The following is a 21829-nucleotide window of genomic DNA, read 5'->3' as shown; positions in this document are numbered from 1 at the left end:
ATTTATAGAAAAATATAACCTATAAAGACAAAATGATGAGAAAATAGAATATATGAACAGACTGATTACCAGTAAGGAGATTGAACCAGTAATCAAATACCTCCCAAAAACAAAAGTCCAAGACCAGACAACTTCACTGGTGAATCCTTCTCAAATTCTTCCAAAAAATAAAAGAGGGAACACTTTCCAATATTTTATGAGGTCAGCATTACCCTTATACCAAAACCAAACAAAACACCACAAAAAAAGAAAAGAAAATTACTGGCCAGTGTCCCTGATGAACATAGATGCAAATAACCTCAACAAAATATTAGCAAACCAAATTCAACGATATAGTTAAAGGATCTTACAATATGACCAAGTGTGACTGATTCCAGGGATGCAGGGATGGTTCAACATTCACAAAAAAATCAATGTGACACACCACATTAATACAAAGATAAAAATCATATGATCATGTCACTCCTTAACATAATAAAGTCTATATATGATAAGCCCAAAGCCAACATCATACTCAACACCAAAAAGTTGAAAATGTTTCCTCTAAGATCAGTGACAAAATAAGGATTCCCACTTTCCCTGCTTTTATTCAACATAGTATTTTAAGTCCTACCCAGAGCAATTGGGCAAGGAAAAGAAATAAAAATCATCTAAATCAAAAAGGAAGAAGTAAAATTGTCACTATTTTCAGATGACATAATATTATACATAGAAAATCCTAAAGACTCCATCAAAAAAAAAAAAAAGTTAGAACCAACAAAGTCAATAAAGTTGCAGGATACAAAATCAAAATACAAAAATCTATTGAATTTCTATACACCAATAATAAACTATGAGAAAAGAGAAATAAAACAATTTCAAATATAATTATATCAAAAAGAATAATATACCTAGGAATAAATTTAACCAAAGAAGTGAAAGACCCCTGTACACTAAAAACTATCAGGCATTGAGGAAAGAAATTGAGGACACAAATAAATGGAAATATATTTTGTGCTTATGAATTCAAAAGATTAATATTGTTAAAATGTCCATACTACCCAAAGCAATCTACAGATTCAATGCAATCCCTATCAAATTTCAATGGCATTTTTTGCAGAAATAGAGCAATCCTAAAATTTTTATTGGACCACAAAAGACCCCGAAAAAGACCCCAAAGAGCCAATGCAATCTTGAGAAAGAACAAAGCTGGAGATATCACATTCCCTGATTTCAAATTATATTACAAAGATATAGTATCAAAATAATGTAATATTGGTATAAAAACAGACACATAGGTCAATTGACCCATTCTTATATGGTCAATTAATTTATGACAAAGGAGCCAAGAATATACAATGTGAAAAGGACAGCTTCTTCAATAAATGGTGCCAGAAAAACTGGATAGCCACATGAAACTTGACTATTATTTTACACCATACCCCAAAACTAACCCAAATTGGATTAAAAATTTGAACGTGAGACCTGAGACCATAAAACACTTAGAAGAAAACATCGTTGATAAGCTCCTTGTCACTGGTCTTGGTGATGATTTTTTAGTTGTGACACTGAAAGCAAAGGCAACAAAAGTAATAATAAACAAGTAGGACTACATCAAACTTCTGTACAGTAAAGAAAACAATCAAGAAAATAAATATTTGCAAATTATGTATCTGATAAGGGATAGATATTCAAATATATAAAGAACCCACATAAATCAACAGCAAAAAATAATAATAATAATACAATTGAAAACTGAGCTTGTTGCAGAAATGTTGCGAAAATTAGACCTGCAAGAAACCAAGCAGCACTCAGAGAGTTGGAGAACTCAGGTTTATTCTGCTGGCGGGCCCAGAGGAGCTACTGCTCTGAATACCTGGGCCTGGAGCTCAGTTGCAACTTTGCTTATATAGGACTTATTTGGCATGGGCCGATTCATTAATTTGTCCTTAGACGGTTACAAAGCATGGAAGTTGCTATGGGTTACAGGCAGTTACATTTGTTGTTTAGCCAGGACAAGCAAAAGGGAGGATGAATCTTTAGTTAATTTTGAGGTCACCCTGCCCTACAGCCTATGCGGCAAGCATATCTACAGAAGCAGAACAAAGAGCTGATTATAAGGTTAGCTTTTTGAGTGAAAATTCCTCTTCAGCCTGAAGATCTGAATAGATATTTTTCCAAAGAAATTAAACAGAGGCCAACAAGTACATGAAAAGATTATCAGCATCGCTAATCATCAGGTAAATGCAAATCAAAGCCACGATGAGATGTCACCTCACACCTGTTAGAATGACTATTATCAAAAAAGACAAGAAAAGCAAGTGCTGGCAAGGATGTGGAGAAAAGGGAAGACCGTGCACTGCTGTTGGGAATTCAAATTGGTATGGCCACTTTGGAAAACAGTATGGAGGTTCCTCAAAAGATTAAATACAACTACCATATGATCCAGCAATTCTACGTCTGTGTATTTATTCAAAGGAAATGAAAACACTAACTCCAAAAGATTTATGTACCCCCGTGTTAATTGCAGCATTATTTACAGTAGCCAATACATGGAAGCAACCTTAACATCCACCAATGGATGAATGGATAGAGAAACGGTAAGATATATATATGGAATATTATTCGGCCACTAAAAAAGAAAATCTTGCCATTTAAAACAACATAGATGGATCTTGAGAGCATTATCCTAAGTAAAATAAGTCAGAGAAAGATAAATACTATATGATGTCACTTATATGTGGAATTAAAAAAAACCAAACTCATAGAAAAGGAGAGTAGATTGGTGGTTGCCAGAGGAGGAGGGGGGGAGGGAGGAACAGATGATGATAATTAAAGGGCACAAATTTTCAGTTATAAGATGAATAAGTTCTTGGGATCTAATGTAAAGCATGGTGATTATAGTTAACAATACTATATTTTATACTTGAAAGTGTTAAGAATAGATCTTAAATGGTCTCACTACCAGAATAATGGTAACTATGTAAGGTGATAGATGTGTTAACTAATCTTATGATGGTCATCATTTTGCAATATATATATGTATCAAATATCACACTGTATACATTAAACTCATAGTTATACATCAATTATGCTCAATAAAGTTGGGAAAAAATACAAAATACTCTAGCAAAAAAAAAAAAGTTCATTGACTGAATAAGTGACTGAGAGCTGACTAGGAGGAGCAGACATCAGAGATGGAGGAGGACAAGGACTTGCACAAAAGCCAGTCATGTTCCAGTTCAGCTTCAGGGGTGGCATTAGTGAAAACGAGGAAATGGTCCTATTTAGACAGTGCTATGGATTTGAGCCAGGGCTCACACAGGTAGAAGAAAGTTCCCAGGAGCATAGGCCTGACCAGGATGCTCTGCTTTGCTGCCCTGGAGACTGGCCAGATCTCAGAGTCTACATGATCAGCCTCTGCCCCAGGGGACACTCAGGGATACCTGTAGCCTTGGTTTAGGGTGGCCCTCCAGATCAGAGATAGCCAGCCCTCAGGCAGGGAGAGACCCTAAGGCCCATCTACCCTGGCCTGAAAATCCCCTTGAAGTGAGCACAGTTAGTTATTAATGCAATTTCCTATAGGAAAAAAGTGCACTTTTAGAGTCCACTGACTCGTCCAAGAGTCCTCAACTTGATGCCACTGAGCTGGGATACGAATTCCTGTGGCCATTTTCTTAGTTGTTACAGTATATTATCTTCCTAATTTAAGGCTCTAAGTCTCAATTCCCTTTTCTGTAAAACCAGAACTGTCAATGGCTCCTAGCTCAGTTACTGGGGAAATCCCAGGGCATAATGTGCCTCAGAGCCTGGCACACAGTAAGCATGCAGGAAATAATGTTGGCTCTTCTTCTCTAGTCTCAGATTCCATTTCAGGCACTCAGCTCTTACCCAGTAGTGACTTGTATTTTAAGTGACTTTCAATGACTCAAATTAAATCCTGGAATAAACTACTCGGACTTATGAAAAAGGGATCTGTGACCTTGGAAAAGTTACTCCACTCTCTGGTCCTGTTCTGTCACTGTTAGTCTTAAATATTACCTAGAAGGGTTATGCGAGGTTTAAAGAACAGGAAGAAGCATGGAGATGACCCAGGGTCTACTCTGTGACACACGAGGCTGCTGCTTCCCTCCTCCTTCCCTCAACCCCAGTGGCCATGGCAAGGTGGGAGGAATTCTGTCCCGATTAAACTAAAGTAAGAGAATTAAGAGGATTACTTTCCACAGCGACTACAAGTGAGACTGTTGAAAGAACTTGGGATGCTTAACTCTGAGAACAATGGATTTATGTGACCCCAGCTAACTGGGTGCTGGCACCTATGTGAAACCAGGGCTTCTTAGGGATCAAGAGAGGCCCCATTTAATGAGGTTTCTTGTAGATTAATGAAAATATATATATATATATATATATATTAAAAGGAAAAGTATCTAGTAGTTAAAAAATACTAGAGCAGGATTACAAATACAGTTAACTCTTTAGGGTACCAACTCGCTCCACACCACAGTTAAAAATCTGGGTATATTTTAAGTGCTTAGCTTAAATTTCCAAATTCACATCTGATATACAGTTGACCCTTGAACAAGGAGGGTTTGAATTGCATTGGTCCACTTATATAGGGATTTAAAAATTCTTTAAGTGTTACATTTAATGAATGTTATCATGAAAAACTGAATCTAAAATAATTGTGCTAGTCATAGAGTAACTACTAGATTTATGTTTTTTTTTTTTTTTTTTTTTTTTCTGAAAATCGTAATTCCTAGTGCACTGCAGGCAGTGTTGGCAGGTAATGGGACCCAAACTTTTTTCAACCCGGTCTGAATGTGATTTATCTGTCTCTCACGATCGACTCATTGTCAGGGGGACTGACATTCTGCAAGCCACAGGGATCCGAATGGGGCCTTGGCGTGGACTCTTGAAGAAGGCCCATTTCTCCTAGGCTGTGCACCCTCGACTCGGTACCCTCCAGCAAGTCACCCAGATCCTGGAGCAGGGGCAAGTAGTTTATGCATGACTACTTTGGCCTGTCTGTGTGCAAGACATCTGTAGGGGTGGAGCAACGATTTTTAACTTTTGTGGGTTCAAAGAACCCTCTGAAAATCTAATAAAAACTCGGTACCTTCTCCCCACAAGAATTATATCTCCCCACACATTCACCCGCGCACAGTCTCCCCCAATCCAAGAAGTCCTCCAGGAGTCCATAGACCCCAGGGTGAAATCCCTGGCCTGAGGAAGGATATGGCACTTTCTAGGGTCTCTCTCTTTCCCGAATTCTGTCCTAGGCCCAGCCTGGCACCTGAGAGCCCTGCCTCGGGCGCAGGCTAGCTGTGGGCAGTGGGCGGTGGACGATGTCCGGCCCTTGACACATAGACGCGCTGCACCCTCCCGGCGTCCCGGGACCGGATCCGCGCAGCCAGGGCAGGCAGGGGACCAGGAGGCGGTGCGGCCAGGTCCCTCGGCCCCACCTGCGGACGCCGCGGGCGAGGGCGTAGGGGCAAGCAGGGCTCCGCCCCCGGACGGCGTGGCCAGCCTGGCTGCGCCCGCCGCGCCAGGGCTCACAGCCGCGGACCGCGTCCCTCTGGTTTGGCTCCTGGACTGGAGCTCGGATTCGGAGACTGCGCCAGCGCCGCGGGTCAGACGGCTCCTCGGCCGCAGCTCCCGGACTCGCGGACCGCTCCGCCGCCGCTCCCAGAGCCATGAAGATGCACTTCTGTATCCCGGTGTCCCAGCAGCGGCCAGACGCGCTGGGGGGCCGCTACACGGTGCGCCCGGGGCCGGGGTCCAGCTGGGAGGGGAGGAGGCAGTGACGTGGCGGGGGCTCACCTGCTCGCTGGGCTAATGTGGGACAGGACGTCTCTGTGTTTGCAGCTGTACTCTGTGTACCTGGACGGCTTCCTCTTCTGCAAGGTGCGCTATAGCCAGCTACATCGTTGGAATGAACAGGTGAGCGGGTCCGAGGTGGGTACCAGCCTGTTCACCTGAGGCAGGTGAGGAAAAGTACGCCCAGTGGGGTCTGGGAGCGCGACTCTGGCAAGATACTGGACCTTTTGAGGGCTGAGGACAGGGTCATGGTAAAGATTCATTGTAAATTGCTAGGCATACAACCTAACGAATACGTGGTGATTGCTGCGCCTAATCACCTACAGCTAGGAGATGAGGGGACCGGGTGCAGGTGATTCTCCCAACCGCTTTCCAACCCGGCGACCTCCACCAGACCCTCCGCTGGCAGGGCGATGGTGGGCTCCATTTCAGTGCCGGGACAGTGTCCTCATTTAAAATGAGCAAACCATGTCTAGACCAAGGCGTAGTCTTAGGAAGTGTGCGCATGGGTATTTAATCTCCTTTCTCCCAGTTTCTTAAGCTGACCCCCTTTAAAAGGTGCGTGTTTTTGTTTTCAAAGGACTGTATCCATAAGTTTCAAGCACTGGCAGGCTTGGAAACCCAGGAAACTGATGAGGAGAATATCGAGATAGGAGGCCATTTCCCACAATAGTTTCTCGCTTTGAGGTCCTTTTGGCATTTTCCCCGGGGTCAGTACAGACTGATTTATTAGTCTGCTCTAATGGGTTTTATTGCCCTGATAAGGAAGTGTTGCAAGTCTTCAAAATGGGTTAGAGAAATAAAGTTTGGAAATAAACTTCATCTTCTCCTCTCCTCTACTCCCTTGCACATTTTCTTTTTATTTATTTAGATTTTGTATTTTGGTAAAGGAAGAAAGAGAAAGAAAGAATGAATCCATGGGTTTCTAGTGAGTGGATAAACCATGTTTCTGTTAACATCTTCTGTTGATGGACAGCTCAGTTCCATTTTTCTATGGAATACCTTGCTGCAGGGAGCCTTCTTACTCATTCATAGAAAAACCCAGCTCCAATGTGGTTGTTCATTTGCATGGTGTCTTTGAATTGCTACACCTGATACAGTGCCTGCGATCCAGTAGACCCTCAGCAACTATAGCCAGATGACTGGATCAGGAAGGGTATGAGTTCAGACTTCAGAAAGATGAAAAGCTGCTTGTGACCAAAAATGTGTCTGGGGAGTTGGGAGGACTGCAGAGGCAGGCCAATGGGGATCTTGAAGGACGAGAAAGGATATGTGTTTTAGGCTTTTGGAGTAGGAGGTTGAGGTATCATCTCCCCCTTCATCCTGCAGTGGGATTGGGGAGGGAGCCCTCACAAGGTGAAAAGCAGGAGACAGCAAGATGTGGGAAGGAGCAGGGAGATGGTGGAATTGACTGACCACTTCCTGCCTGGTCACCTCACCTCTTTTCTGACCTTCAATTTTCTCATCAGAAATAAAAAACAAATAGGTGGTTATGGTTGTCGATATCAGTGTACTTGTGAAGATTACAAACCAGTTTCTTATACAGTCTGGCACATAATACATGCTCAGTAAGCACTGACTAACCCAGAGTCTTGAAGAGTTCCTAAATCTGGCTCTCCTTAACCAATACACTCAGGAAAATGCTTGTTTTCAGAAGAACTTGGACCTATCAAATCCTAGAAGATCCAGAAGCGGAGACATAAAGTGAGTTAATTTTTATTTTTGGTCTTCTGTTTTGGAAGCCACGAACAAGAAACGATTTGTGATTCACTGCAATGGATTCTTAAATACTGAATTGCCACAGCCCAGTGCTCTCTGGGGCAGTATACAATAGATTATTAATGAACCCTTCATATTTGTCCCAGATTGCTCAAAATTCTACAGTGGAGATTTTTAAACTCAGTTTCCAACTGCATTACACCTTGCATTTATCACTATTTCCCTTTTCTGTAGGAACAGCTCCATTTTAAAGAAACTAGTTAGATCGTAGATGGCTATTGGTATTTATTGTTAATTTAAAACAATAACTAACAATTAAGTAGTTCCTGTGTGCTAAGGTTTGTGCCAAGAGCTTTACATGTAATAGCTTGTATAATTTAGTATTGGAGCCAGGACTTAATCTCTAGAACCTTCTCTAACCCAATGCATTTTATGGTTTCTAACAAAGCTGACAAAATAAATTGTAGCAGTAAAACGTGCCAAATGATTGAGTTCAAACTAACATGCTTTTACTCTATTTGGAATAACATAATAAAATTCCTCAATTTTAGGTGTTCAGAGTGATGAATTTTGGTAAATGTATATACAGCTGCCACCACTATAATCAAGATAGAGAACAGTCCCACATTCTTCAAGTTCCCTTGTCTCCCTTGCCCTTGATCCCCTCCCTTCACCTCTGGCCCCAGGCAACCAAGATCTGCTTTTTGTCATGAGAGTTCAGGCACAGGATTTAATTCCAGCTGCTCATCAAGCCCCTGTAAGGTTGGTGTTGCCATTGCCATCATAACTCCCATTTTGTAAAGTGTCTGAGTAAGGTTGCTAAATCCAGCAAATAAAAGTACAGGATCCCCAGTAAATTTCAGATAAACAACACTTTTTTAGTGTAAATATGTTCTGAGCAATATTTGGGGGCACATCTCACTGTCTTTTATCTGGCAATCCTAAATCTGAGACTGAAAGCTTGGGTGACCACTCACAGCCACTTCTCATCTAGATTTTCATTCTTCCTATTCCACAGATGATGTGAAATGTCTTCAAATTCTTAATCTGATTTAATATAAAACACAATAAAAAAGAAAACAATATAAAGGCCCCATCTGTATGTGTGTGTGGTGAGTAAAAGTGTACATCCAGTTGATTTCCTATAATTCTATAATATTGTCATCTTATAGAATTAACTAATTTATTCATTTACTTAAAAAATATCTACTAAATTCCTATTAGATGCCATGCACTGTGTTAAATTAAACGAAGACTGAATTGAGCATGTGTGATTTTTGGCTCTAAGAATTGGATTTCTATTTTATGTGCTGTAAATTGTTTTATATTGATTGTATATTAGATAACTGTAAGATTGAGGAGGAGTACCTGGCTCAGGTGAGGTGGCGTGGTCCCTGTTCTTTCTTAGCTAAACTACATGGAGGCTAATGCATACAGATCAAACCTGGGGAGAGATGGTTATGTTTCCAAGAGGTCATTTGTGACCTGGGCCCTCTGAAGTCATCACCTACACCCCTGTCCCATGGTGAGTCTCACTCAAGGTCTGGCAGCTTGCCCCCTCTGCTGCTGAAATCTGTCCGTCTCTCTGCTATGTGAACTGCCTGACCTGACTTCTTTCTGTCCCTTTAGATAAATAAAAGCAGTTTGATTTATGTCCCTGCCTTTGCCTACATCATCTCCTTCAAATGGATTTAAAGAAATCTGTGAAGGAAACATTTAACTGGCTCATTTGGCCAAGTGTTAAAAGGAGGCCATCTGTGTAAGTGATACTGAACTCTATGAAAAGATGCTTGCCTCTTTGTAAACATCCTGCCAGCATCAGACCTGGCAATGGGGGCAAGCCATGCAAGCTTGCAAATGCTCTTTTTTGGGAGAGGAGGGCTCTTGTATCAGGGTAGCCCATTCACCCCCTCTGCCTAGCTCACAACCCATGCCTGGAGACACCCTGGCTTTCTGGCCCACTGGTCAGGGATCAGCCTTTTCTCAAGGCTCACCTCAAGCCTCTCCTCCTCCAGGAAATCCCCCTCGATGGCAGGAGATGTCTTTCTTTGATTCCTGTGCCACTTAGTGTTTAGAACTTGTCACATTCCTTTTTTGTGTATATATTTTGTCTTCCCTGATTATTTAGTTGCAAAAGCCAAATATTTAAATAAAGGAATGAATGGAAGCTTTAGGCATGTTACTCAACAGAGAATCCTGCTTTAGTAGGTACTCAATAGAGATTTACTAAAGGAGCAGGAGGGAAGGAGGAGGAACGTGAAGGGAAGGAGAAGGAAAATGTAGTGAAGGGCTGCCCAAGTGCTGCTACTCATTAGTTTGTAGGACATTGGTTTAAGTCACTTTGTCTCCCTGAGCTTCAGGTTACTCTTCTTGGCAAGTAATCTTGTCAAGGTGGAAGGATATTGTCAGGTACCTTCATTGTCAAGGCGGGAGGATGGCAGTGTTAATGGTGATGATGATCACAAGGTTTTTTTTGAGGAGTAAATAGGGTTATATACAAGCTCCAGGCTAAGATTCTTCAATACCAGATGCCACAGGCCAGATTGCTTTGAGCTGTGGCTCTTTATCTGGAGAATCTGGGATTTTTATTACAAGGGGCCTTTTAAGAGGTGGGATAAATGAGTCAGCATTAGAAACAAAGACTGTAGAAAGGCCACTGTTTGTGTCTGTAATTGTGTTCATCCCTGGTCACCGCTCTGGAAGAGGTATGAAGGCTATGAGTGCATAGGGCAGGGAAGGAGGTAATATTTTCAATTGGCCAGTAAAGTCTTTGTGTTAAAAGACAGAACTGCGTGATAGAAAAATCAGTGCAAGAGGTTGTTCTGAGATTAAAAATACATTATCTGAACATGGTCTTTCAAAAAAAAAAAAAGAACAAATAAACAAAAAACACCTCACAATAAAAGAATGGAAGCAGTGTGTTTTCCTTTTGATCTCTTGAAACAATTTTTTGAAAAAGAGGGCTAAGCTGTAATGCTGGATAATTCTCAGTATGCTATTGGTTTTAATACCTAAACTATGTGCTGTCTGAGACTAATAGAAAAGGCTATATTTTGATAGAGTTGAAAAGCTTGTGGAGTTAAGAAGTGACTTTCGGCAGACTCGACTAAAGTTCTTTATATGTTTATCTTCCCCCTTCCACCTATATTAGAGAAGGGAGGGGAAAGTTTCCTTGAAGAGGCAGCTCAGGTTGTAAAACCTGCTGGGAGAGTTTTTGCACTTGTGATGGGTATTAGACCTTGATCCTTGTTTTCCCCCAGATCTTGCTTGGCCTTAGGGTAGGGACTTCCACAGGATGTTCTCCTGCAGATGGGTCACCTGCAGCCCTGCTGGCTCAAGGCTGCTGTGATTCAAACCAATTTGAGAGTATCCGTGACATTTATGAGTACATGCCAAGGAAGACAATTGCCTTTTAAAGATCACTTAATCTGTTAATCAAAAAATAATTGCACGAAAAGAGAACAGGATTCTGCTTCTATTTAATAGAATTAGCAGAGGTGGTGCACAGGGTGTTTGGACAGCCCTGCTGGGGAGGATGCTTCAGCCCAGTGCCTTGGGACAGCTTCTGGCATGGCAGGAAAACACCTTTGAATTTAAGAGAAACAGAATTCTTGCTATAATATTTTATACTACTAGATTTAGGAGAAAGTTTGAAAAATGGCTACAGGGGTCAGGCAGGTAATTTAAATGAGAGGCGTGGATCAGATAGAGGCAATGGGGAGTGGTGAGGGCTGCTTAGGTCTCTAAAAGATATGGTTGCCTGAGATAATGGGACTCAGTTATTCCAGACCTTCCAAGTTTTCAAGAGAAGCCAGAATATCAGTTTTTGAAAAATAAACTTTAATTTTGTAGACCAGTTTTGGATTTACAGAAAAATTGCAAAGATAGTATAGTCCCTACATATCCCGCACCAGGTTTCCCTATTGTTTTCCATTGGTATGCTACATTTGTTACTGAACCAGTATTGATACAATGTTATTAACTACAGTCCATAATTTATTCAGACTTTAGTGTTTACCTGATGTCCCATTTCTGTTTCGGGATCCCGTCTAGAATACCACATTACATTTAGTTGTCATGTCTCCGTAGGCTCCTCTTGATTGTGACAGTTTCTCAGACTCCCCATGTGTTTAATGACTTTGTTTTGATGAGTACTTTTCAGGTATTTTGTGGAATGTCCCTCTACTGGAATCTGATGTTTTCACATGACTAGACTGGAGTGATATGTTTTGGGAAGGGAGACCACAGAAATCAAACAACATTCAAATCACATCATATCAAGGGTACCTGCTATCTATCTACGTGACTTATTACTGTTGATGTTGACCTCGATCACCTGGCTGAGGTTGTGTTTGTCAGCTTTCACCACTGGAAAGTTACTCTTTCTCCCTTTCCGTAGTGTACTCTTTGGAAGGAAGTCACTTTGCACAGCCCGCACTTAAAGAGTGAGGAGTTATGTTCACCCTTGCAGAATGAGTGTTTATATAAATTATTTGGGATTTCTGCACAGGAGATTTGTCTATTCTCTTCATTCATTCATTCATTCATTCAACAATTTATATCTGTATGGACTCCTGGATATTTCCTTTATACTTTGGGTTATATTTCAGTATGCCTTTATTTTGTTGCTCAAATTGTACCAGCGCTGGCCTGTGCAAGCTCTTCGTTTGCTCCAGTGTCTCTTCGATATACCCCTATTGTTGATTTTGTTGTTGTTGTTACTGTTGTTGTTTTGAGCACTTCCTTATTTTCCGGTGCCCCAAGATGTTCCAGACTCATCTCGCATACATACCGCCTCAGTCCTAGAATCAGCCATTTCTCCATGGAACCCTGGTAACTTTTGTTGGAGAACAGTATTAGAAGCCAAGATCTGGGCACTGGGTGTGTTTGTTGCTACTACACTATTGTTGCTTTCAGGACTTCTCAGCTGATAGAGTAAGAAATATATGTGTACAGGCATAACTGTAAATAGTTCTATATGTAACAATCTGTATCTATATCTATAAACATGAGTTAATACCAATATCTTCAACTATAATCCATTACCACATGGATCTTTCTAGCCTACTTCCCTTACTTATCTGAAACTCCCAGTCCAACAATGAGAAACCTGATTTCCACTATCTGCCATCTATTTACTTAATCGTTCATTTCTGTACACATATGTAGAAGTATTTGAATTGTTAACCTGTATCCCCAAGGCAAACAACTTTATCAACTAGAGCACAGCATTTATGTCATTTCTTTTGCTTTTAGTTTTACAGACCCCACTCATTTCCAAAGTTGCTTAGGTCAGTACCTGTTTCTCTTTATTGCAATGTGTCAATAAAGCCGAATTGTCATATTCTGCATTCCATCCTGAGTTTCTCCTACCTCCTAAATGATTTTTAAAATATTTTCATACGTTAAGGGTGTGTTTTAAACTTCATTAGCTTTGACAAATGCACAGCCTCATGTAGCTACAATGACACTATCATGTGAATAGTTTCGCTGCCCTAAAGAATTCCATGTGTTTCACCAGTTCGCTACCCCTCAACCCAAGCTCCTGGTGACCGTTGATCTTTTTACTATCTCTGTAGTTTTGCTTTTTCCAAAATGTCATATAATTGAAATCATACAGTATGCAGCTTTTCCAGACTGTCTTCTTTCACTTATCAATATGCATTTAAGTTTCCTCCATGTCTTTTCATAGCTTGCTAGCTCATTTCTTTTTATTGCTGGATAATGTTCCACCATATGGATGCACTACAGTTTATCCATTCATGTATTTAAGGGCATCTTTATTATTTCCAGTTTGGGGTAGTTATGTATAAAGCAGCTATAAAAATTCACACACACATTTTTGTGGACATAGTTTTCAAATCTATTAGATACATATCTAGGAGCATGATTACTGGATATTGTATAGTAAATATTATACAGTAAAACTACATTAACTTGTAAGATATTACCACACTATCTTCCAAAGTGGTTATATCATTCTGTATTCCTTCCAGGACATGAATTTAAAAAATTATTAATTACAAATTAACGGTTGGAATCAAATTCAAATTCTCTAAAAATCAAACGAACAATGACCTAGCAGACCAAACAAAATACATCATGATGCTGCATGTTACCTACAGGCAGACAGTTAATAATGTCTAGGAAGTTACCAGCACTGTCCAATAGAATTTTCTAGCTGATGGATATGCTCTATATTGGCTTTTACCAGTTCTGTAAGAACTTGCCATATTTGGAGTGGTTACTGAGTATTTAAAATGTGGCTAGTACGACTGCGGAACTGAATTTTAAATTTTATTATGTTTTAATTAATTATAGTTTAAAGTTAAGGAATCATAGGTGGCTAATGGACATCATATTGGATGGCACAGTTCTAGGTCTTTTAAGGACACTTGCTTTTACTTGAGTGAGATGGGAAACTGAAGGATTTTGAGCAGGGCAATGGAATGATCTAACTTACATTTTAAAATATCATTTTAGAGTCTGTATTAAGAGTAAGCTGAAGGGAATAGAGGACATAAACAGAGGGACTTGGAAGGCTACAGTAACCTGAGAAAGATGACGGTCGTTTGGACAGGCTGATGGCAGTGGGGGTGGAGAGGAGTGGTCGGGTTCTCCATGCATCTTGAAGTTAGGACCTATGCAAGGTAAATATTTGCCAAATGCACACTGTATTTGTGACAAAGGCCATGGAATTAAAATGCTTACCTGTTTGCAGTCTCGTCTGTCTTGGATCTTCATCTTCTTTAAGCATTGACTATTGTAGCAGTGAGAGTTTAACCATGAAAACCTGACTGGGCATCTGACTGGTTTCCTTTCTCCTGCTTTAAGGTGGATGATGCTGTGCCTTAACTTCAAGGTGCCACTCTAAGTGTAGGGCTGGCATGAAGAAGACACACCTCGGTGATCTTAAATTAAAAATCATTTTTAATGCCTCCACTGCTGACTTGAATAAATATAATTGCCATGGTTCGGGGTCATATGTGTGTGGGTGGAAAGGAAGAGTGTGACCGGATTTCGAGTGGGATCATATGTCAGCCTTATAGGAATTCTATAAACCAACCCTGTCCAAAAGAAATATAATATGAGCTACATATGTAATTTAAAATATTCTGATAGTCTGCCTAAAAAGCATCAAAAGAAACAGGTAGAATTAATTTTAATATATGAGATTATATAATCTAATATATTCAAACTATTATCATTTCAATATGTAATCAATATTAAAAATTATTAGATATTTACATTATCTTTTATAAGCAACTAAGTCTTCACAGTCTGTCATGTTTTACACTGAGAGCACATCTCAGCTTGGACTGGCTGCGTTTGTAGTGCTCATTAGCCGTAGGTGGCTGAGTGGCTGCCGTATTAGCACAGCTGTAAACACCTGCTGCTTTGCTTAGATTTGGAGGAGGCAGGTGTGGCGTAGCGAATTAAATTCCTAACGATCATCATTGATATTATAGATACTATTGAGGTGTGAATTGTATGATTGTGAGTGGTAGGTAGTCTTATGGAAACAAAAATTTTAATGTACCCCAAATCTACCAAACTCAGACTGAAGTTGTCATTCTGTGACATGTCTACTATGGTATCTCTAGGAATCTGTACTGAAATAAATTCCTCCTTAAGCCAATCAAAGTATCTCTCTTTCTTCCTTTCAGCCACCAGGAAGGGTTAATTTTAAAGAAAGTCCTGGAGTAAAGGGTGCCCTCAGAGGGGGCTTTGCTATCTCCTCAGCCTTGACTTGGAGGCTCTTTGCCATACACGTGTGTTTTCTGCATCTTTCAGCTGAGACGAGTGTTTGGAAATTGCCTGCCTCCCTTTCCACCAAAGCATTATCTTGCAATGACCACATCTATGGCCGATGAGAGGAGGGACCAATTGGAACAATACCTGCAAAATGGTAGGTCTTTGGATTTTTCATGTATAGATTTATTGAGATTTAGGGTACACATCATAAAATTCACTCATTTAGAGTGTACAATTTAATGGTTATTCGTGTATTTACAGGATTGTGGAGCTATCGCCATGATATAATTTGAGACCATTTTCATCACTCCAAAAACAAACCTCACGCCTATTATCAATCGTTCCCCAGTCCTCTTTCTCACCAGCCCCCGTCACCCACTACACTAGTCTCTATCTGTATACAGGTGCCTGTTCTGGACATTTTAGATAAGTGGAATCTTACAATATGTGGCCTTTGTATATAGTTTTTAAAAACTTTCTTTTCTCTACCTTACTTTATTGTAAGAATACAGTATGTAATACATGTAATGTAAGGAATGTGTGTTAATTGACCGTTTCCAGTCAAAATGCTTCCAGTCAAAAGCAGGCTAAGTTTTGGGGAAGTAAAAGTTATTCTAAGATTTTCGATTGCATTAGGATTGGTGCCCCTAACCCCCAAGTTGTTCAGGTGTCAACTGTATACAATGAAAGGTTCATTCCCTTCTACCCCAGACCCCCAGGCTTCCTGAAGTAAACACTATTCCGAGGAGCTTGCGTATTCTCCAGAAATGATCTGTGTGTATACGAGCATGTATGTACATCTCTCTTTGTTCAAAAGTAATTGAAACTTAAGCCTATGCATTGTTCTGTATTTGATTTTTAAAACCTTTTTATTCTTAAAGAATCTCTGATTTACAGAAAAGTTGCAAAAAATAAAAAAAAACATTTCTGTAGACTCTTCACCGGATTTTCCAAATGTTAACATTTTACATTTGCTTCATTGTTTCTTTCTTGTGTGTGTATAACAAATGTGTATGTGTGTATACGTGTTTGTGTATATATGTATATATAATTTTTGAGACGCTCGTGTTACACAGCTCACTTCACCCTTAAATTCTTCTGCGCGTATTTTCTAAGATCAAGGACATTCCCTTCGATAGCCATGATATAATTACCAGAATCAGCCAACTAACAGTGACACGACAATGTTTCCTAATCTAGAGACCTTGTTCGAACTTCACCAACTGCTCCACTGGTGTCCTTCACGGCAGAAGAAAAAAATTCTTCTGTGTGTTCATTTTTTCCATCTTAAAATATATATTTTATAGATCATTCTAGGTCAGCAATTATGGATTTACCTCATTTCTCATGGCTGTACATTGTTTTTACGCAGAGTAAGTGAAAATTTTAGAAGTCATCTATTTCTCACTCGTCTTTTGTAATGGCAAATATATTTCTTTTAGACCTGTTAAGTAAGCCCTTCCAGCTCAAAATGTGATATTTTTTGAATTCGCGTTCTCTCTCGGTTCGTTTCTCACGTCTTAGGGAAATACTCCTTTAATGACTGCCCTTTTCACACATGATCACAGTGTTCAGCCGGTCACTTTCCCAGGTTCAGCCTTTATCCCTGTTGGCAAGATGTCTCCCAACCTCCACTTTGTCAAGATGGATGTTGAGTGATTCCGGTACACATGAGTAAAGTGATTCCTGCAAGAGGTCACCTGGGATTGCTGTGGTTGTCAAGGCTGCCTGCAGGAGGCAAGCACCGCAGATTTTCGTGTATTTGGGAGATCACAAACTCCACTGCCTTCAAGGAGGCAGCGGTGCTCTGGCGAGGCCTAAAGCATTCCCTGGAGGACAGAGCATTTTAATAGAGAAGGCAGCCCAGCCCCATGCTAACCTGGCTCGCTGTCCATGTTTTCCAGTAACTGTGGACCCGAACATGCTGAGAAGTGATGTCTTCGTTGATTTTTTAAAACTGGCACAGCTGGTAAGCTTGCTCTTCTTCATTAATGTTCTATTTCGCTGCAGAATATATCTCCTGTTAACCACGTGTGCATTTCTAGCCGTCAGCCCCACAGAAGCTTACTTTGACTGAAAGTTGAAATGTTGTTGTATCCAACAGTACATTGGAAACTTGACACAGGATGAGTGTGTGTCTGAGAGACGTTGGTCAGGGAGCCCTTCTAAAGGCAGTGACATCTAAGCTAGTATTGGAAGTTTTCTGGGGTGGACAGGGAGATTAAATTATACTCTAGCTTTTTCTTTTCATTAAGAGAAAGAACAACAAACCACTTAACATCTGGCAGTCTGGGAGACTCAGAACTGACATTAGGAAAACAGAAGCAGTCGCCACTTCTTACTCCAGCTGCCAGTAGACCCTTCCCTTGATGCCTTCTAGGGCCAGGGTGACTCATGAGCAGTAAATAGGTGCCGTCAGCGCCGGAGAGAATCTGCTAGCCGAGCTTGCAGCAAGGCTGCTCCTGCAGGGCTGGTGGGAATTGGGAGGGCTGGGATGAGCAGTGGTGATATGTGGACATGCCAGACCATGAAAGGAGCCCAAGGAACAGAGAACAGGCAGCTTCCCCACCTCAGTATTATATAGTCCCCACCTGGATATTTTCACTGCATCTGATGAGTTCTTGGCCTGCAGTTTCCGAGTCGTTATTGCCAAATAACCACAGGCCCACAGGCCTGGCTCTCCAGGGCTCGGCAAGCACAAGAACATCTTCCTGTCTCTGGGCAGGAACACATGGCATCAGAAACATGAATCCAGGAGTCCAAGGGCGGGGGTGGGGGAGTTTACCACAGCCGGCCAAAGGCAAGCTGCAAAAGTAAGAGGGGTTCGTCTCCACGGGGACGTTTAATCAGGGCTAGACCAGAGCCTTAGGTACAGTGCCTCACAACTTGTTGAGGGAAGTGCTATCAGTGTCTCTTTTTCAGACTAAGTTATTTGTCGGAGGACACATATCTCACAAGGAGAAGAACTGGGTTCTGAACCCAGGAGCCTAGATCCAGAACCCCTGCTCCACTGAGACAGTTCTAGAGTGGTGGTAGCCCACCCAGCCCTGCCGCCCATGATCTCCCTTGTGTTTTGTGTTTGGACCCCCTCTACTTACTAGGCTCTGTGTTTCTGCCCTGTGATCACCTTAGAGATGAAGGGACTTTTGAGAAGGCAAAACTGAAGTTTTCAGACTAAAAACCTTTTTATGTGCCTGATTCTTAAACCGTCGTGTTCTGTGGCCATATGTGAACAATGTGTTGAGAAAAAGAAGACAAAGTATTTGGAGTGGCTTTTCTGTGCCTGAGAAGTTAGGGTAACTTAGGTACTGGGGAAATTTTGCCCACTGTGGCTATGTTTGGGGATCTAGGAAGTGACTATTTCCCCATTTCCTCTTGAGAATGTTTCCCTTGCGGTGAAATGATTAGGGCCTATTATGAATGTGATGGAAATTTAGAGTTTGGCGAGTTCAAGTATGGATTTTCTTGGATAAGAAACCTTGAGTAAGCATCAGAGCTATCAGACATTCCTCTTCCTCAGAGCAGAATATCAATAAAGCACACCAGTTGATCTTCTTTGGGAAATTAACAAATTTCTCAGGTTATTAAAATCAATTTGAAAAGAATTAGCACATATTTTAAAGTGTGTTAAGGGAGCCCATCATATTGGAGGATTCCAATGTTTCTTAAAGGGAAATGCAACCATTTTTCTAGTGTGAATTGTTTATTTTGTTTCCTGATCTTAGATCAGGATGACAGCTTAATTAAGGTTTGGTTTTTCTATAATCCAAATCCACCAAGTTGGCTTTTTACCTCTAATTCTGTTTTTGTATTGCGTTTACATTTATTAATTAGATACGTTCTAGTAAAATTGAATTATCACAGAAGCCAAACTCCTCCTTGATCACTACTCCAAACCTATGTTTTACCTGGCTTTGAATTCATAGTATGAAGATTTTTCAATGTCATTGTTTATCCTCTTTACCATATTGTTCTAAAAAAATTTTTTTTTAGAGCAAACTGTGTTCATGGTTTTAAAAGTAAAATAGTGCTAAAAAGGATTATCACCATCTCCTGCTCTCCAGAGGCAGTGGCTTTCAAATCTTCTAGCTTTTTCTTCAGAGATTTAAAAATCTGGAGGTTACTGATATACATCTCTAACTTTCTCTCGTTGTTCAGTTTGTAGACATTCTCCACCGATCGCCTGTTATGGGGGTGGGGACTCTGCTCTTTCAGATCCCTCCCTTCTCCCAGTTCTGTTATGTCACAATGGATCGCTGGTTGGCCAGACTCATGGGCAGCCTGGACTCGCGATCGGCGGCTGACGTTGAGGCAGCCTTGAGGAGCAGAGCTGAACCTGTGGGGTCTTGTGCCAACTCCAGGGAGCTGGCGTCAGAAGAGTGGGGACGAGCAGAGTAGAGAAAAGCAGTATTTGCCCTTTCAGTGTCCCATGAGCAATGTAAGACCATTGGAGGGTTTTAAACAAGAGGATATTTTTAGGTTTGCACTTAAAAAATATTTCTCTCCTGTGTTTTGAATCCCAGAAGCTATGCCACAGATTTTGGGGGGCTTTAATTACCTCCCCCACAATCTTCTTCAAGCCACCTTCCCCAAACCACCTCAGATAAATGTCATTCAGTAAAAATATGTATATATTTCTAAGGAAATGTGGAAAATAGTTTGTGGGGGAGGAGAGTGGAAGCGAAAAGACCAGTAAGAAGGTCATAGCAGGGGTCTGGGAGAGAAGAGATGTCAGCTGGGGCTAAGGCGCTGGCAGTGGAGATGAAAAGCGGATGGATTTCACGGAGAGTTTCAGATGTAAAATGTACAGGACTCAGAACTTGAATGGGTGTGAGTGTTGAAAACATCTTCCTGAATCTTTTCTTGATTCCTTAACTTTTTATCTGTTGCCACTAATTCGGATCAAAGGCACGTTATGTCTTCCTCCTCATTCCCAACAATGACAAAACAGGAAACCTGCCATCTGAGTGATTGTAATGAGTACTGTTGCAAGTTTCACACCCGTTACCCATTGAATCCTCCCCACAGCCCAATGAGGTGGACACAATTGCCAGCCTTATTTAATGCTGAGGAAATGGGGTGTACGGAAGGAGAGTAACCTCTCCGGGTTTATACCAGGTCGCATACGGGGGTGGGGGTGGAGGGTAGGGGTGAGGGGTGGGAGGTGGGGGCGGGGTGGAGGCTGCTGACCGGAGGGCTCTGTGGATGGTGTGATTCTTAAACATGTGGTCAGCCCCACCCTTCTTCAGTGCCTTCCCTGCGGATTACCACAGCCAACCTGCGTGGAGTCTCCCCATCTTCCGGACTCTTTTTTCTAGTCTTTTTTCACCACACTGCCAGAAAATCTTTCTATCCTTCCATTTCCCTGATCCAGAACCACCATGGCTTCTTTCTGCTTTTTACATAAAATTCTCGAGTGTCTGATTCATCTTACTTGCCCTGCTAATCCATTCTGCATCCTCACTTTTCTTTTGCAAGAGAATTTAATAAAAATGTGCAGTTATGTCATTTTAACTGTTTATATGATTTAGATATCTTACTGGTCTGCGATGTGTCTGGAAGTGGGAGTTGCACTGAGGTAATTCCTTTAGAATTATCAAAAATCAATGACCTTCTTTCCATTTATTTTCCATTTTTCCCCTGAAGTAAGAGATGTCTGTGAGTAAAGGCCAAAAACCTTTAAGAATCAGAGACGTAGGCAAAAATGTACCTAGAAAGGGACTATTTGCAGTAGTTGCTCTGGGATACCCCTTACCCTTGATTACCTGTGTAGCAGCTAAGTTGGGGGTCTCGGGGTCCTGCCGGGATTCACCATCAGTCAGTTATCATGCCGGGGAACTAGAGAAATCTTCCAGAATGCCCCTGGAAAGGTGAGAATGAAGAAAGTAAGAAAGTGTGGCCAGAGCTCGTGTGGGGGTTGCTCAGGGCTCATGCTGTGGAGGGAAACCAGGGGCCCTGCCATTCTCAAAGGATTCTGGGAAATGGAATGTGCCAGCACTGGACGCCTGGAGGGAAAGGCTGGTTGGTGGTTCTCTGCTGGCTGATGCAGAGGCCAGTTCTGACAGGGAGAAGTCACAGCAGTGTTTGAAAAGTGACAAACATGATGATCAGTAAATTGACAAATTCACATCATGCACCCAGAAACCAAGTCTATGGAGGGAAGGAGCATAACATGCTACCTTATGCTGGCGTTATGGTGGTAACTTGGTGGCCATATAACTTATCAAAGCTTAGATTCTTGGGGGAGTGAAAGACGCACTGTAATTATTATGCTTATATTAGGCCATGTGGGTTGCCATAACAAAATGCAGACTGGGTAGCTTAAATAACGAAAATTCCTAGAACTGTGAGAAATCAATCTCTTTTTTGTGTATGCATGGAGAGAGAGCAGGCTCTCTGGTGTCTCTTCTTATAAAGGCACTAATCCCTTCACGAGGACACCTAACCCTAATCACATCCCTTACCCCAATCACATCCCGAAGGCTCCATCTCCAAATACCACCGCAGTGGGGGTTCGGTCTCGACATATGAATTGGGGGGTGGGTGTGGGGAGGACACA

The 21829-nt window shown here is 41.3% G+C and overlaps 1 protein-coding gene and 1 pseudogene across 1 annotated transcript in view; one reads left to right on the top strand and one right to left on the bottom strand.

Annotated features, from left to right (window-relative positions):
- Window positions 1-5674, bottom strand: part of LOC107502495 — a 53465-nt pseudogene extending 47791 nt beyond the window's left edge.
- The window catches only part of SNX31 (sorting nexin 31), a 56956-nt gene continuing 40752 nt past the window's right edge, over window positions 5626-21829 (top strand). The window contains exons 1-4 of the mRNA XM_016129785.2: window positions 5626-5738; window positions 5845-5919; window positions 15310-15424; window positions 17175-17239. Of these exons, the coding sequence (XP_015985271.1) occupies window positions 5673-5738; window positions 5845-5919; window positions 15310-15424; window positions 17175-17239 (321 nt within the window). The 5' untranslated portion in view covers window positions 5626-5672. The remainder of the gene's footprint in view (window positions 5739-5844; window positions 5920-15309; window positions 15425-17174; window positions 17240-21829) is intronic.

The sequence above is a fragment of the Rousettus aegyptiacus genome, unplaced genomic scaffold (genome assembly GCF_014176215.1).
Source record: "Rousettus aegyptiacus isolate mRouAeg1 unplaced genomic scaffold, mRouAeg1.p scaffold_m13_p_15, whole genome shotgun sequence".
Lineage (NCBI taxonomy): Eukaryota > Metazoa > Chordata > Mammalia > Chiroptera > Pteropodidae > Rousettus > Rousettus aegyptiacus.
Note: the sequence above shows the minus strand (reverse complement) of the source record. Positions and strands in the feature narration are given on the sequence as shown.